Below are 16786 nucleotides of genomic sequence, written 5' to 3'. Positions count from 1 at the left end.
TTCGCTATATAGGCAGATTCCAATCTACCGTTGTCCCAGGTGGGGATCATGACGTCCGGGCAGATGTCGACCAGATTTCGGTTAAATAACTCCATCCTCATTCTAACTGCCAATCTGTCTACAGGAATGCCGTGGCCCCAACATTCCTCTGAGCCTAGTGTGAAGTTGAGATCGCCAGCGACGAGCAAAGAGTGCATGTCCATAATGCCTGAGGAGAAAAGAGAGGCCCAAAAGGGGGATCTGTGCCTGTAAGGGGCATATATGTTCAGCATTTTGATTGAATTCAGCCGCCCACGAATAGATACATAGAGAAGGATGCCTGCAAGGCACTTGAATGCCTTTGCCTTTATCAAGGAAGGATCCCACATAGAGACCAAACCGCCCGAGAGACCATCCGCGTTGGTGGCAACGATATGCCAGGAAGGAAACATTTTGCGGAAGAAAGCAAGGGAGACCGAACTGGGGTGCATAGTCTCTTGAATGAAGATAATGGAGGGCCGAGCAGAGAGGAAAGTGCCCTTTAGAGCCAAGAACTTAGGGCCGGCTCCAAGGCCCCTGATATTGTAAGAGATGAGGAAGGTCATTTGGACGGCTGTCCAGCCGAGCTTGCTCTAAGGGGCTGAGGGGGAGGGGATTCAAAGATTGGGACGTCAATGAGGGGAAGGTTTGTTAAATCTGATTCCGAGGTAATAGCCCGACCTTTATAGTGGCGACTCCCACCACGGGTCTTTTTTCTAACAGTGATATTTTTGGCCGAGTTGGGGCTGATGGAGGGGAAGATTGGTTTATGAATGGTCAGTGGTTCCAACACAGGGGGATTGCAGCTGAGGAGGCGTTCAATGTCACTGTCAGGGTTGTTGACCGGGGAGTCTGAAGGGGAATTGAACGGGGTCGGGGAGTGGAGTGGACCTTTTCCTTTTTGGGAAGCAGAGGGAGGGGACGTGGAGGAGGAGATGGTGATGGGATGAGAGCCCACGACGAAATCTGAGACATTCATGGGCGGGGGGGCAGAAACAGGAGCCTCTTCGTGCTGTTCATAGACAGGGAGCTATAAAAATCTTCCCTCGTGTTGTTGGGAGAAGAAGGAATCAGCTCAGTAGCCCCCGAGCCCGGAGTGCTTCGAAAACCTGTGAAAATAGGCGAGTCCGCCTGGACTGTGAGGCCTCTTTAGAACATCTGTATTCTGTCGATTGAAAAGTAAAATGGTCCCCCATGGGGCCTTCTTTTTCGGAGAGAGAGAGGGATCCATCAATGTTCTTGTTGGCCCGAGAGAGGGGGCGGAGCCTACGTCTGCGAAAGTGGCAGTCTTTGACTAAATGGCCGGTGCGATGGCATGCAGAACAACGGAATGGAATGCCCCAATAATCTAACCTTTGGAGGATCTTTGTTCCGTCCCACGTGATCTCTATTTGATCCGGATAGCCCCCTTTGTATGGTCTTTCTATAAGTATCCATGCAATTCGCTTGTCCTTTTCACCACGGACCCATGGGTCGACATAAATGAATTTTCCTATGGCACCTCCGATCGTGGCAAGAATCTCAGGCGTCCACAGCTGCAGAGGAAGATTCGGCAGTTTGACCCATATCATGCTGTGGGTGGGAGTGTTCTTTAGCGGATCAAAACCAAGGTACCATCTTGAGAGAGGAAGAAAGCTTCGGCCAGAGACCCATGGCCGGTTCAGGATCAGTTCCAGGTCTTCTTCTTTTTGGAAATGAAACGAAAACCAATCCTTCATTAGCCTTGAGATGATAGGAGTGTAACCGATTAAGGGGATCCAGGATTTGGACGCCCAACTTCTTGTCTGAGATTCGTCGAGCTCCGGAAAGTACCATTTCCCCACAAGGGCGAACTTATGGAGGCTTTCTATCCGATCTACCAGAGTTGGTCCAGAAACGGAGACAGCCGGCTGAGGGACTGTTTTGACTGGACGTTTATGCTTGTGGCGATCCTGTGAATTCCTGTTTGGATTAATAGATCCCGGGAGGGGGGGGTCTCTCAGCCCAGGTGGCAGGAGATCAGATAGCGTTGAGTGCCATCGAGGATTCCTCTTGGTTAGATTGAGGACTGACTCAGCGTGAATTGCCGCGGCAAAAAGTTCCTTGGTGGCTGGTGAGTCGCTGTCAGTGGCCATCCCGAGAGAATGTGAAGACGGATTTCAGGAGAAAATCCCTGGAAAAGGATCCCCCGTACTTAGGAAGGTGCCAGAAGATGAGTCCCTCGTACAAGAGTTGGTCAGAGGGAGAGAAACCGACGGAGGATGATGCCTGGAGGGAAGGTTCACTGACAATAAGGGACGAGAAAAGGACCGGCCCAAAAGTATAGAATAATCTAAATGAAGGCCCTTTGGAGAAAGGTGACGGGAGCCTGCCGCCGCTATGTCATTTTGAGAAAAAAGGTGGCATAATTCATTAATGGAGCCAGAATCTCGAGGTTCATTAGTTCCAATTAGTTGCATTTATTCTAGTTAATAGAGTTCTGACTTCTGAAAATTACAAAATACAAACTACTGTGCATACCTTGAAAATCTTGAAGTTCATGTTACAAACTATAAACTTACAAACTAAATTTGGATGCCACCACATTTATTGTAGTTAATAGAGTTCTGACTTCTAAAAATTACAAAATACAAACTACTTGGACTTTGCATACCTTAAAAATCTTGAAGTTCATGTAACAAAATATAAACTTACAAACTAAATTTGGATGCCACCGCAATCAATAGGCAGTTTCTGAAAATTTTGAAGATTGTATTACAAAATCTTGGAGATCATGTTACAAAATATGAACTTACAAACTAAATGATTTTGGATACCACCTCAATCAATGTCAATGTCAGTTTAACTAAATGAATTTGGATACCACCTCAATGTCAGTTTAACCAAATGATTTTGGATACCACCTCAATCAATGTCAGTTTCTTACAAACTAAATGGATTTTGGATAAGTTTCCAGTTTAACTAAATGATTTTGGATACCACCTCAATCAATATTAGTTTCTTACAAACTAAATGGATTTTGGATACCACCTCAATCAATGTTAGTTTCTTACAAACTAAATGGATTTTGGATAAGTTTCCAGTTTAACTAAATGATTTTGGATACCACCTCAATCAATGTCAGCTTCTTACAAACCAAATGGAATTTGGATAATATTTTGGATCACCTCAATCAATGTCAGTTTCTTACAAACTAAATGGATTTTGGATAAGTTTCCAGTTTAACTAAATGATTTTGGATACCACCTCAATCAATGTCAGCTTCTTACAAACTAAATGGATTTTGGATAATATTTTGGATACCACCTCAATCAATGTCAGATTCAGTTTCTGTAAATCGTGAAAATCATATTACACAATACAAACTTAAAATCATATTACACAATAATATCATATTACCAGAATAATATCATTTAATTTTATTGACCTTTGAGGTCAGCCTCACCTAAAATTTAGTGGAGTGGTGATTAAAGTGAATTCATTTATCCTTAGTTTTAAAAAGTTTTGAGTGGTTAGTCTATAGCCTCTATCAGTATTATTGTTATTCAAGTAATTTAAAAGATGCGCAGTTTTAAATTTCATTGTTACTGTTTTCACCATGAAATGTGTCATTTAATTTCTCAACTTAGAAAATAAGTTTCAGTTGGGCTTTTGAATTCATTTCTGATATTAAGTCCGGGTTCCAAGTCCTTGAATTTTAGGTTGTGAATTACCATATTTAAAAATCTTCTACCGTTTTTTATCAAACTGATTGAATGGTTGGGGATCACAGTTGAAGGATCGTATTAACTGTGTTCAATGATTTTTAGAATTACGGGAATCTGAAGAATGATTATCTATATAAGCATTGTATTAATGTTGTGCAATTCAGGGATTTAATTTTCTAGATGCCATTGTATGTATATTTATTGATTAGATTTAATCATTTAAATCCTGATGCGGGGGGGCTAACGAATCTGAAACCCAACTGAATTAAAACCAGTCTTTAGTACAGAATAATCTATGTTCAAATGAAATCCAGTACTTTTTGAATTTCATCAGTGATTTATACTTGATTTCGAACCTTCGGCAAATGGAACTCCCAATCAACCGGTTCACTGACTAAATTGTCTAGTTGTGTTTGAACTACTGTAGATCTAACATAATTTTTATTGCATAGTTTGCAAACCAGGCAAAATCTTGTCACCATTTCTAATACCTTAATTTTTTAAGGGACTTGGCTGATAGATTTATTTTTGTTCAGAAGAAAAAAAACGAAAATTTTATTCATTTACAATGGCAAGGTGCTTTATCCCCTCCAACAGTTTAGAGAACAGATATCAGGTGTGGCCAGTGAGATGCAGAGTATAAATTTTGTTTACATCAGAAAACTCAAAACAAGACCAGTGCACGATACACTGCAACAGAAAAAATGTAATATGTTCTAGGAACCGAACGAGACAGTTTTAAAAGCTGGTCCCATCAAGGGGAACAGTCTAAAGAAAAAATCTTCCGTGGGACGAGAAATATACCAGAAAATATGCAGGATGATACTCCAAAATTAGATCTCAAAGTAGTCCAGTGATCGCTCACAGCCATCAACCTCCAGCTCGTATACCATGAAGCCGGGGGAAGAGGAAGACCTCATTGGCAAGGTGCTTTATCCCCTCTAACAGTTTAGAGAACAGATATCAGGTGTGGCCAGTGAGATGCAGAGTATAAATTTTGTTTACATCAGAAAACTCAAAACAGACCAGTGCACGATACACTGCAACAGAAAAAATGTAATATGTTCTAGGAACCGAACGAGACATTTTTAAAAGCTGGTCCCATCAAGGGGAACAGTCTACAGAAAAAATCTTCCGTGGGACGAGAAATATACCAGAAAATATGCAGGATGATACTCCAAAATTAGATCTCAAAGTAGTCCAGTGATCGCTCCCAGCCATCAACCTCCAGCTCGTATACCATGAAGCCGAGGGGAAGAGGAAGACCTCATTTGGAAAGTGCATCCGCCAAAGTGTTTTGTTCCCGGTATACGTGTTGAAAGGTGACAGTGGAGAAGGTCATCAGGAGATCACTGGTTTGTTGCATCCAGTTGCACAGCGAGGGAACCTCCAACGAGTGTTTCCCATGAATCCAATTGATCATTGTCAGTGAGTCACCCACGATCAGAAGGTTGTCCATTTCCAGCCATGAGGAAACTTGCAGTGCACCCCATAAAGCTATCAATTCCGCTCTGCAGTTGTCGCCATCACCACCATGCCAGTGAAAGTGGTAATGAGTTGTGTGATCAAGTGAAAGGTAAACCCCACAGCCACAAAAATCCCCCGAGGTGGCCCCATCAAAATGGCAAATGGGGAAGATGTTGTCTAGATCAACGTGAGTGATGTTCCTTCCAGGATCCAAGTGTATACAGGGGTCGACTTCTTGGAGATATTCAACTATGTTCAATGCCACTAGTTGGACACGAGGTTGTTTATCTTAGAAAATAAGCATGTTTCTTGCTTGCCATATGCCCCATAACACATAGTGGGACAGTCCGGTGTGCCTTAGCATGTAGAGACCAAGTGGTGAAGCAGTCCATAATCGAGACAGAGTCATTGGGCATAGGGACACCAAGAAGTATGGAGACCTCCGTCCAAACAGCCGCAGCAAAAGAACATTTTATGAATAGATGTGTGCAGTCCTCCGAATCCAACCCACACATGGGACATCTATTGGGGCCCATGAAACCCTTCTCAATCAGCTGGTCCCAAGTAAAAATACGGTTATGTAGGGCCAACCATGAGAAGCACTTGATCTTAAGTGGGGCATTCCACTTCCACCATGTAGTAGTAGTAGCAACAAATGGCAGTGATTGAGAACAAGAAGTGATGTGGGCATATACTTCATTGACTGCAATGCAGTCATCGCAACATGTCCCCTCCACACCAGTCGGTTTGAGCATAGAGTGGGACGAATTCTAGCCATGTGGAGAGAGCGGCGGTATTCATCCCATTCCTCGACCAGTTGGTTTGGTAGGCCAATCTGCCTAGCATGTGGCCAAGCAGGAGTAGCGTTTGGGAGACAAGCCCTGTCCCAAAGGTTTGCAAGCGAAGTGATCCCCTGTGTGTGCAAAAAATGAATCAAGGGTGTTGTAAGTGTATGGCAACCATTCATACCTTTGATGACATCTAGGCTGACAAGAATTTTGCTACCATCCCAAACCATCCACTGCAAGTTGTTGCATAGCCATGGAATTTCCCGACGAAGATTACGCCAAACGATAGATGCACCAGGTGTAGGGGGTGCCCCAACAGCCACCCAATGCTCCATATTTGTCTGTGCAATGTATTTGTTGAACATGATTTTATGCCACAGGCCTCTAGCATAAAAAATCCTCCAGAGGGACGAGGCAAGGAGAGCAATATTGAAGCCTTAGGAGTCAAGGAGTCCCCAGCCACCAAAGTTTATGGCTTTCAATAAGGTACATAAACTGACAAGGTGTATCTTTTTTTTGCTCTGTGCTAGACCATAAGAAGGTAGCAATGATATTGTCAATGTGGCGGATGATGGATTGTGGGATATGAAAGAGATGCATCCAAAACATCGAGATGCTCTGTAGAATTGCTTTGATCAGGGTAACACAACCTCCCAAGGTGAGCCAGTGATGGTCCCAGCAAGTCAGCTTGTTTTTGAACTTTGTAATAAGCCACTCCCAGTCATGGGAGAGGTGTTTGTTTGGTTTCAAAAAACATCCCAGGTATTTGAAGCCATCAGTCATGGAGCAAATATTTATCCCAAAAGATGTAGCAATAGCCAAGATTATGTCTGAGCCTTGGTCATCAGTGATTAATTCTGTTTTGGAGGAGTTGATGACTAAACCAGATGCCTTTCCAAATTTGTCAAATATCTTGTGGAATGTGTCCCATTCTGTGATCTCAGTGGCCCCAACACACAACACATCATCAACAAACATGAGGTGGGTCACCTCAAAGTTTCTTGAGATTTTACAACCAGTAATTTGTCCAGATTCCTTCATGTCAATGATACTTCTATTGAGGACGTCCATGACCAATATGAAAAGTAGTGGGGATAGAGCACAGCCTTGCCTGAGTCCCATGAAAACTTTAAAGAAATATGTAGGTTCGTCGTTGATGAGGATGACCATGGAAGTGGATTTAATGCAAGCCATGATCCACCAAACATGACAATGCAGGAATCCAATCTTGTATAAAATCATTGTGAGAAATTCCCAATCAACACAGTCGAATGCATGCTTGAGATCAATCTTCATGAGACAAGATTTTAGCTTCTTGGATTTCACAGAATGAATACACTCTTGAGCAATGGCAACGACATCCTGGATTCTCCTGTTAGACATAAAACCAAATTGCTCCGACGAAATATATGGTGAAATAATCTTCTTTATCCTATTGGCTAGGAGTTTTGACATCATTTTATATACATAATTGCAGAGAGAAATTGGTTGATATTCAGAGAAAAGTAAAGAGTTTGATTTTTTGGGAATTAAGGTAAGAAAAGTAGAGTTGATGGCACCTGGAATATGTCCATCAGTTCTGACAGTCTCCACCATTTTGACCAGCTCAGAGCCCATCAAATCAAAAAAATGTTGAAATAGTTCGATAGGCCAGCCATCAGGGCCAGGGCTCTTGTCCTTGGCCATCTCCTTGATGGAATGTAGCAGTTTGTCTTCATTAATAGGAGTGTCCATGATTGCTATGTCCTCATCGTTGAGCATTATTGGGAACAAGTCCACCAGATCCATTTTTTCTGTGATGTAATCTGTTTCCCTGTCCAAAAATTGATGTCTGAAATAGCGAAAAGCTTCTAGTTTTATGTCTTTGTTATTGGATAGAGTATTCCCTGAAGCATCTAGCATCTCCCAGATGGAGTTTATTTTTCTCTGCTTGGACGCAACACGGTGAAATTTTTTTGTATTGCAATCTTCGCCTTTAATCCATGCTAGCCTACTTTTCTGTCTCCACTCCTCTTCCTGGAGTTTGAGAATTTTATCTCGCTTGAGTGCCAAGTCCAATATTGCCTGTTGTTGCTGAAAAGAGAAGTAATTTGGAAGAATTGGATCCGAGAGATGAGCAATTTCGACTTCAATAGAATGAAGCTCCTTTTTCATGTTGGATTGGCGGTTATATATCCAGACTTTGACTTCAGATTTGAGCCGCATAAGCTTGTTCCTAACCCGCAGAATAGGATTGTTTGTATCATCAGTGATAGGGGCGCACCATGTTTGATGGACTAAGGACTCGAAGTCTAGGTCATTTATCCACATTGTGTTGAATTTGAAAGGTAGATTCAGATGGTCTAGTTCATCGCACCATTCCAGTATTATGGCATCATGGTCAGAGATATCCGAGAAAAATGTCCAGGAGTGAATTTGGTGCATCCAGTGGCACGTTTGGGAGTCCACAAAGAATCTGTCTATTCTTTTTTATATACCCTCATCCCCAAAACGTCCATTTCTCCAAGTTGGGCATAGAGGGATCGATGTTATGTCCCTGAGTGATTTGCGTTGGAATAGGTCTCTGAAATGTCCAACCAATGGGTCAGGTTTGGCCTTTTGTCCCCAGCATTCCATAGACCCCATCATGAAGTTGAGATCTCCTGCAATGATCAATGGTTTGATGTTGAGTAGCCCATATGTGTCGGCCAGAATGTTTTGCGGTTGGAGTATGGGGCGTAAATGTTCATAATCTATATCCTATGTGGGGATCCTCTGCAGTGGCTAGTCAAGATGATGCCCATGTATGACTTGTATGCTTGTAAGTTGTAGATGTCCAGGTCCCTGATTGCAGCTAATCCACTAGAGTTTCCTTGTGAGCTGGTTGCACAGTGGTGCCAATTGGGACACATCCAAAGAAATATCTTTGTCACCATTTCATTGCTTATCATTGTTTCCTGAAGTAGTACAATAGTGGGTTCTTTAGATCTAATACCATATTCCAAGGACCTTCTGGTTTGGGCAGATCCTAGGCCCTTAATATTCAGTGACATGATTTTCATTATGGAATGGAAGAGTCGGGGAATGGTGCTCTAAGGTCCCGAAATTATGAAGCCTCGATAGAATCATTGGATCCATTCGACGGTCCAAGATCAAATGAAGGATATAGTGTTTCTTCCATTGCCTCTACGAATCTGTTGTTAAGGTTTGTGCCCAATGTACCACAAAGGGAAAGGCTTTTGTATCTAGTCCCTTTCTTATTTTTGTTGGATGTGCCTGAGCCAATGTTCCCTTCTTCCTCCATTGATACATTGGTTTTCCTGTTGTTTTTCTTTACAGTGAGAGGGGTGATGTCCAAGCCTGGGAATCTGTTTAATGCCTGAAGATCTTCATCATCTGAGATTGCAATAGTTTCGGTGACATTTCCTTTCCGTTTACAAATAGGGGACAATAAGGAGTTTCTGCTTGTTTTTTGGGCTTGGGTTTCGATTTCATTGCCCATCATGTTAGGAGGAGACCGAACAATATTGGAATTATTGTTGATCTGTGAGACTTTTCCCCTGTTCATTGTCAATCCTCCCTTGTTTGGAGCTCAATTCATTTCATCCATCGTTCCAATGTTATCCTGTCGCATATGTGGTATGCCCACTGCCAGATCAACAGAACTCTGTGTAGAGAGGCAACCATTGAGTACATGATCTGACCAGGTAGATGGATTTCTGTCAAGTATTATCTCCTTAGATTTCCATATGGAGCCCCGGATACGATTAGGACAGTTGGCCATGAGGTGTCCAGTGTTGTGACAAATCAGACATTAGAAGGGTATTCCCCAGTAATCCACATGCTTTTGTAGAATGTGCCCCAGAATATGTCAATGGCAGTCGGTAGTCCACCAGATAAGTCGACTTCAACTAGGAACCATGCAACCTTCTTGTCCAATAGCCCCATACAACCTTCATCAACATAATACAAGTTGCCAATTTTGCTAGCCAATTCTCGAATCACACCTAATGTCCATAGTTCAATTGGAAGTCCAGGCAATTTAGCCCAAATGATCTTCCTCTTGGGGACCTCCATTACTGGATCAAAACCAACCTTCCAGTTCTGTAGTACCAAGAAACCTCTCCCCTTGACCCAGGGTAAAGCAACAATTTTGATTGCATCATCTTCTTCTAGGAAATGAAATCTGAACCAGTCGTTCACCATCACACTGACCTTAGGATGGTATCCAAGGAGCATAGCCCAGCTATTTTGTACACAGTTTTTTATCTGTACGCCATTCATTCGGGTGAACTCCCATATGCCAACCAACATTCTCTTTCGTAATCTTACCACATTCTCCCAATATAGGTCTACCCCCAGTATGAGCTTTTGTACTTCTTCCATTGCTCGAACATGCTTTTTGCTTTTTTCCTTCCTATGATTTAGCTTCGGGTCCAATTGTGTCTTGTTTCGGTCCTGGTCTACCATCGACACTTCCAAGTTTAGTTCAGGGTCAGGTAGATCAATGCTTTTATGTGGACCACTGGTCCCAACATTTTCTGAACCTCTTAGTCTGCTCTCGCCACCGACTGTGGATGATGACCAATGTTTTTTGGTATGTTGTTTGATTCTGCAGGAGTTTTCAGCGGCCATCATGATGTCGATCAGCCCCTGTATGTCAAGATCAAGGTCCATATTCGGTGATTGTGCCTCCATTGTGAGTAAACCCCAATTACCTTTGTCTCTCAGACCTGCACTTCCAGTCTGTATGCAGGAGGGCTTCTTCAGGTGTGCCATGTGTCAGAGTTCAGTTGTCTCTGCGGTGACCATATTAAGAGCCCCTTATCATAGCCAGATCGGTTGATGATTATAAGTCAAGCTTATCACCTCCAACAACAAGTCTACTACAACTTTGTTCTGTCGATTAACACACCGAACTTCCCATGGTGGTTTAGTAAGAGTTTCTCTCAGATTTTGTCAACTGTGTATGATCTCCTTTGAAACCATAATAATCTCCACCCGTGAAATGTGATATCTTCTCCATTATAAACCACAATATCTAAAGCCATCATACTCTGGGAAAGCTGGAGAATCCTCTGTCCCGAAGACTAAATCACAGACAAAATTCCCACATTCCACCAATGACCTCTCTGCAAGTCCTCAATCCAGTTCCCCCTTCGGCAACTTACAGGAGTTGTTCTCCTTTGAAACCAGATACTAGCTTGTTTATAATTGTTTTCAGACAGAACTTGAGCTTAGGAAAAAGCCAGCAACAATGTTTATCCTAATACAAGGTAGCTTACTCGGCTCAGTCTCCATAGGAATCTACCTACAATTCGCAGACAAGGAAGAAGTGGGTCGTCGCTGGTCTCTCGAACCGCCGACCATTGAAACAACCACTATTGAAGGAGCCATGAATTGCCCCACTGTGTGCCACCGCCACCATAGAAGCTAACTTCTCTCTGGTTCAACCTAGCACTTCCAGTCAGTAATAGAAGATAGTAACATTCCTAACTTCTGTTAGCATATTTTTTACATAGCATCGAGTTGTTTCACGCCATCGCAGGCTTGTCACACAGTATTGAGTATGGATTAGTAGTTGTGGTTGGATAAAAAGGTCCACCTCAAAGTAATTGGAGCACACCCTTTCATTCGAAACATTGGCCATCTCAACCCTAAAACCAATCTTGGCAACAAGGTTGGAAAGGAACTTATAGGAGCCATCCACAATATCATCAGTATTTTCCTCAATATCCTCAATACCCAACTCCATGTTATCCCTACCATTTATCTCCACCACAACCACAACCCCAACCACACTCATCTCAAATATCCACTCCCACTCAACTACCTGTACCACCATTTCCCAACCCACACATTGAAGTAGCTCAACCCACTTACAATGTTTAGGTACAACATTTCCAAACATCTCTTCTTGAGATCAATGGTATTCACCATAGCTCAGGAAGAGTATTGCGAAAAAGAGATTATCTTGATATAATTGAAGGACCACATCCAGAAGAAGAAAAGACCACAGAATCATGGGTTGCACTTGATGAAGAGTAGACATCAAAATCAGAGATCGAGAGAGCTCCCTCGTGGTTACCATCAAATCCTCCATGTATTCAAGAGAACAATCAACAAAAAGAGGAAGATTTGAAGGTCATGGTAGAAGAAATCATGAAGAATAATCCAGATAAACAAGAAAACCAAGGACATCAAAGTTATATTGAGGTTTGGTTCCAAAAAATCAACAAGATGGAGCATCACTCTCTTCTTCAACTATGCTTGATTCTTTCAAAGCCAAATCATTTGGTCTTTGAAATCCAAGTACATGTCAAAGCATACATTTCAACCATGCACATCAATTTTTTTGTCATTTTGATGTGCACATGGCTCCATTGGAAGTATTCTTATACTTGAAAGTGATTTTATTTTTTAAGTAGAGTAGGGTAGAAAAACAAAATGAAAAATAAGAGGAAAACATAAAAATCTTAGGTGAAAACCTCCTTTGAGGCATCTAAGATTGGCTCATTAATTGAAAACCTCCATGAGGCGGTCAATGGGTTGGAGGAAAAGAAAAAAAAGAGGAAAAGATTCTAGGTGAAAACCTCGAAAACCTCATTGAGGCGGCTAGTAGGCCTAAAAATAAACAAGAGAAAAAATAATGAATTTTTCTTCCATGTGTCTCTCTAATGAATGCATGTGCTCTCCAACATCTGCAAGCAACAAAAACAAGTTGGTACCAAAAAAATAAAAATTGGTCAAGCCTAGTCAAAAGAAGTCAAATTTTGCTTCTCATTCTTTTCTCAAATGGTCCAACAAGGCCAAAGCCATGCTAATCCATCACCCCCATCTATTTCCGCCATCCGCCCATCATTCTACAACCTTTTCCATTCAGTTTGTTGGTTGTCCTAAAAAACTACAGGAAGGCTTTCTTTTACTACACGAAACAAAAATACATAGAGTAGAAATTTGTTTTTGCCATAACTTAAAAACCATGCATCAATTTTCCAATATTTTTCAGAGGGAGATGCATATGGATTATGGTAACATGCCTAAGCAATTTCAGCAAATTCTAGTGCACAGTTTTTGAGAAATCAACCTCCATCACCTACAACCATTTTTGCATTTTCTCGATATCCGTGCATCCATTTAAAAAGTTGTTTCATGGGTAGATGCATATGGAGAATGGTAACATGCCCAAGAAATTTCAGCAAATTCCAGTGCACGGTTTCCAAGAAATCGACCTCCATCACCTTCAACTATTTTTAGTTTTTCTCGAAATTCATGCATCCATTGACCAATTTCTTTTTATGGAGAGGTGCATAATGATGATGGAAACATGCTCATAAAATTTCAGGTCAATCCATTCTACCGTTTGAGAGATATGGACAAAACAAGTCTGCTACAAGAGGTTGTCCTGAATTACTACAGGAGTTTCCTGCAGTACTACAGGAAGTTCTGAAAATCTAAAGGAAGGCCGAGAAGAAGCTACAAGAGGCAATATGGTGGAGAAATGTGTCAAAGGTATTCTTTAGGGAATGTTGATATAGGTCCCCCAACACCTACATATCAACATCAACTCAACAACAACATGCATATCTCTCCAACGACCATAAGGTAGGTACAGGTATGCAATATCCTTGACCTCTTCTCTTGAGCATATTATAGTTAGAAATTTGTTGACAATGCATGAGAGATGAGGTTTTATAAGCTAAGGATGGGTCAGCAGTCTCAGCCGCCTTCAACTAGTTAATTGCACCTCACTCCTTTACTCATGCAATGTTGAAAAGTCAAATTATAAACGGTGATGATTTCAATGAATGAGGACAGTAGTTAAAAGAAGAATTTTTTTGAAATGCCAAGTCACCACAACACTCCACGCCCTCCATGCACTTCATATTCACTATTTATCCATCATTCATCCATCCCATTTCATAATTTCAAGAACAACCCTATCTCACCCTGAAAATTTCTTGAAAAAACAAACAGAGCAACCTCTCTATTTTCACAAACCTACATCATTTTTCATCACTCCCATATAGTTAGAAGACTTTGAAGGAAGAAGGAATGGCTACCACAAGAAGACAGAATGTTGCTACAAGAAGGAAGAAACAAAAAAATGTGCTAAAACCCAAAATGACAGTCCCTAAGAGAGACCTAATCAAAACAGAGAACTCCAAGGCCATTATGCAACCATCTAGGCCACAAGAGAGAAGAAGAAGGCAAACTAATGGTCTCAAGAAACAAGGATTTTTCTTTACACAAATATGTTTTTGGGCTTGTCCTTGCAGAACTTACAACCAAGATTCTTAATACACAAGAGAGAGGTCACCAGGGACATGAATGAGGCACAACGAGGTCACTAAGTTGCTTAGAGGATGAGCAACACTTTTAGTAGGGGGTATGATGGGCCTCTAAATTAGACATAAATTAAAGCCTATGTCTCTAAATTAAACATAAACTAAGGCCTATGACCATCCTTCAGCACATTAAACCTCTCTTTTTGTATTAGATAATATATTTTTAACTTTAATATATTCATTAGGAAGGTTTATGAATAATTGCATATTTGTGCCTAATATTATTTATTTTTGTGGAATATTATTAGAATATTGGGCAGATTATGAAGATTTGGAGGAGGAGATAATTTAGGGATTTGCTCCCTACTACAAAAGGATCACTATTAAATAATAAATCAACAAGATATTATGGAATTATGGCACATATTGTAGAACTCCAATGACTGAGAAAATCATGAATGTGTTCCTTGCCATTTAACGCAATTCCTAGTATTGGGAACCAGATCCACTAATCAAGGGATGTTGGTGGGAAAAGCTTCCTCCATTCACGGGGAATGATTCCTAATCATTTTTTATAAGTACCAAGTCGAATTTGCCTCTAGAGAGATATTTTCATTAATGTTCTTGTGGAGAGAACTCGTATTTTTGCAACTCCATTGTATTTTCTTCAAGGATGTAATTGTATTGATGAAAATAATGAAGATCGATGTCATGTTCAGCTTCTAAATCTTGTTCTCCTCCATAGGTCCCTGAGTTTCCTTGGGCTTGGACATCCTAGGAGCCTCAGAGCCCTTTTGTATCCTTTTTTTCCTTCTTTTCACTTCTTATTCACATGCATCTCTTGTTTTTATTTCTTTCTATTTCTGCATTTAGTATTTAATGATTTCTTGTTGTAGGATTGGATTAAATGGTTTATGTAATTTCTTTTGCAGGATACAAGCATCATTTCATCCTTGGAAAAGCTTTGGAATGTCATAGTAATCATTGAGCTACTTGGATTAGCTTTCTTATTCCCAAATCTAGATTCCTGGAACTCCTTTGTGGCAAAAAACAGTAAATTTCTGTTATTGTTTAGAGCATTCTAACGAGGTTTAATCGAGTTGGTTCCACTTGGATTAGATCACAAAAAAATTCTAGTTCATAGCAAAAATTACCCCACTGCATTTTCACTTGATTAGGTTAGGCATTTCATAGATTTACTAGCTCACTAGTTCTCGAATTTCTAGATTTTCGACTAGTAATTTTGTGCTATTGTTTAACATGGGTTAAAAAAGGTCTTTTTGAGTGCTTCCACTTGGAATGGGGACCTAAAACATCCTAGTCAATAATTTTTTTTGTCCCATCCAATTTGGATTTGATTTGCTTGCTTATTCGATGAATTATAATTTCGTATAGTAAATTTGTAACATCTTGTAGTAAATTAGGGGATCCTGTAGAGGAACTAGGAGATCCTGTAGGAGAACTAGTACATCCTGTAGGAAATCCTGTAGCGGCATGTTTTGAGCCCGAATTGAGAAAAATCATCATTGAAGCTATGATTAGGTCCCTACTTGATCTCCAAGCCATCAAAATCATTGTACCCCACTTGCTCCACACCTGTCTCCCCTGCCAAAGATCAAGAAAATATTAGCATTTGCATTTATAAAGCAAAAAGATTTAAAAAATGAGTTCTTTTATATTTACGCATGCACACAACAGTTAGTACTCTCTAGATCAGATTTCATGCTCAATTGGTTTAAATCATCACATGTGATACATAGGGTTAAGTTAGGTTTCTTTTACATTTAGTTCATGATCTTTATGTAATTAGAATAGGTTTATTTCCTTGTACTTTCTTTCTTGCAATAGGTTAAGGTTCCATTTCGAACATTTCATTTTCTGCAATTAGTTTAGGATTTGACTTTAATACATGCACTCCATTACATCATGACAACAAAGGAAGGACACATTGTATGTTGCACATATAGTGTTGATACCTCTTATGTTTGTACAAACCCCGGGTTGATAATTAAAGTCGGTAGCCTTGGGAGTTGCAGCATTCTTGTTGCAATACCAAGGCTCATCATATCCCTGTATTCCTCGGCATTCCATTGCACATCGCGAACTGTCCCTATACACCACTGGATTTCCCTACCGACTGTTGTATCACCCTATACCGTCGGGTGTCCCATATGCACCAAAGCATCTGTCACTCCACTAACAAACCTAATGTGGTGTGATTCACTTCCCCTATCCCATGATGTAAATCCATGCACTACGACACACTGTCATGCACCACCATGCTCACCTGCAAACCACTGCTCAACGTTTTATGATCCTACACACCATTGGATGCCATGATATAAAACTATGACAATGCACGTCGGTCGCACCCTACTAGTATCTCCACTTCCATTATCGCATCACCATACCCTATGATGTGTGGGCCTCACCTCCAAATCCTCCCTAAGAGACACAAGAGGTGAATCCCCCTATGTACCAGTGGTTATGCCACCATTATGTTGCTCCTCTGTGATCACTATGCCCCACATAACTGGGAAGAACCCTTGGCCCCATACAA

The 16786-nt window shown here is 41.0% G+C and overlaps 1 protein-coding gene across 1 annotated transcript; it reads right to left on the bottom strand.

Annotated features, from left to right (window-relative positions):
* Nucleotides 1–1088: 1088 nt before the first annotated feature.
* Nucleotides 1089–2132, bottom strand: LOC149178529 (uncharacterized). Its single transcript, XM_089422127.1, has one exon. It carries the CDS (start codon nucleotides 2130–2132, stop codon nucleotides 1089–1091), a length of 1044 nt encoding a protein of 347 aa, XP_089278253.1.
* Nucleotides 2133–16786: the final 14654 nt, after the last annotated feature.

This window comes from Pinus tabuliformis, chromosome 4_1, assembly GCF_031772625.1.
Source record: "Pinus tabuliformis cultivar Carrire ecotype Pingquan chromosome 4_1, CPIR1, whole genome shotgun sequence".
Taxonomy (NCBI): domain Eukaryota; kingdom Viridiplantae; phylum Streptophyta; class Pinopsida; order Pinales; family Pinaceae; genus Pinus; species Pinus tabuliformis.
The sequence above is the reverse complement of the archived record's forward strand: the minus strand, read 5'-3'. Positions and strand labels throughout refer to the sequence as shown.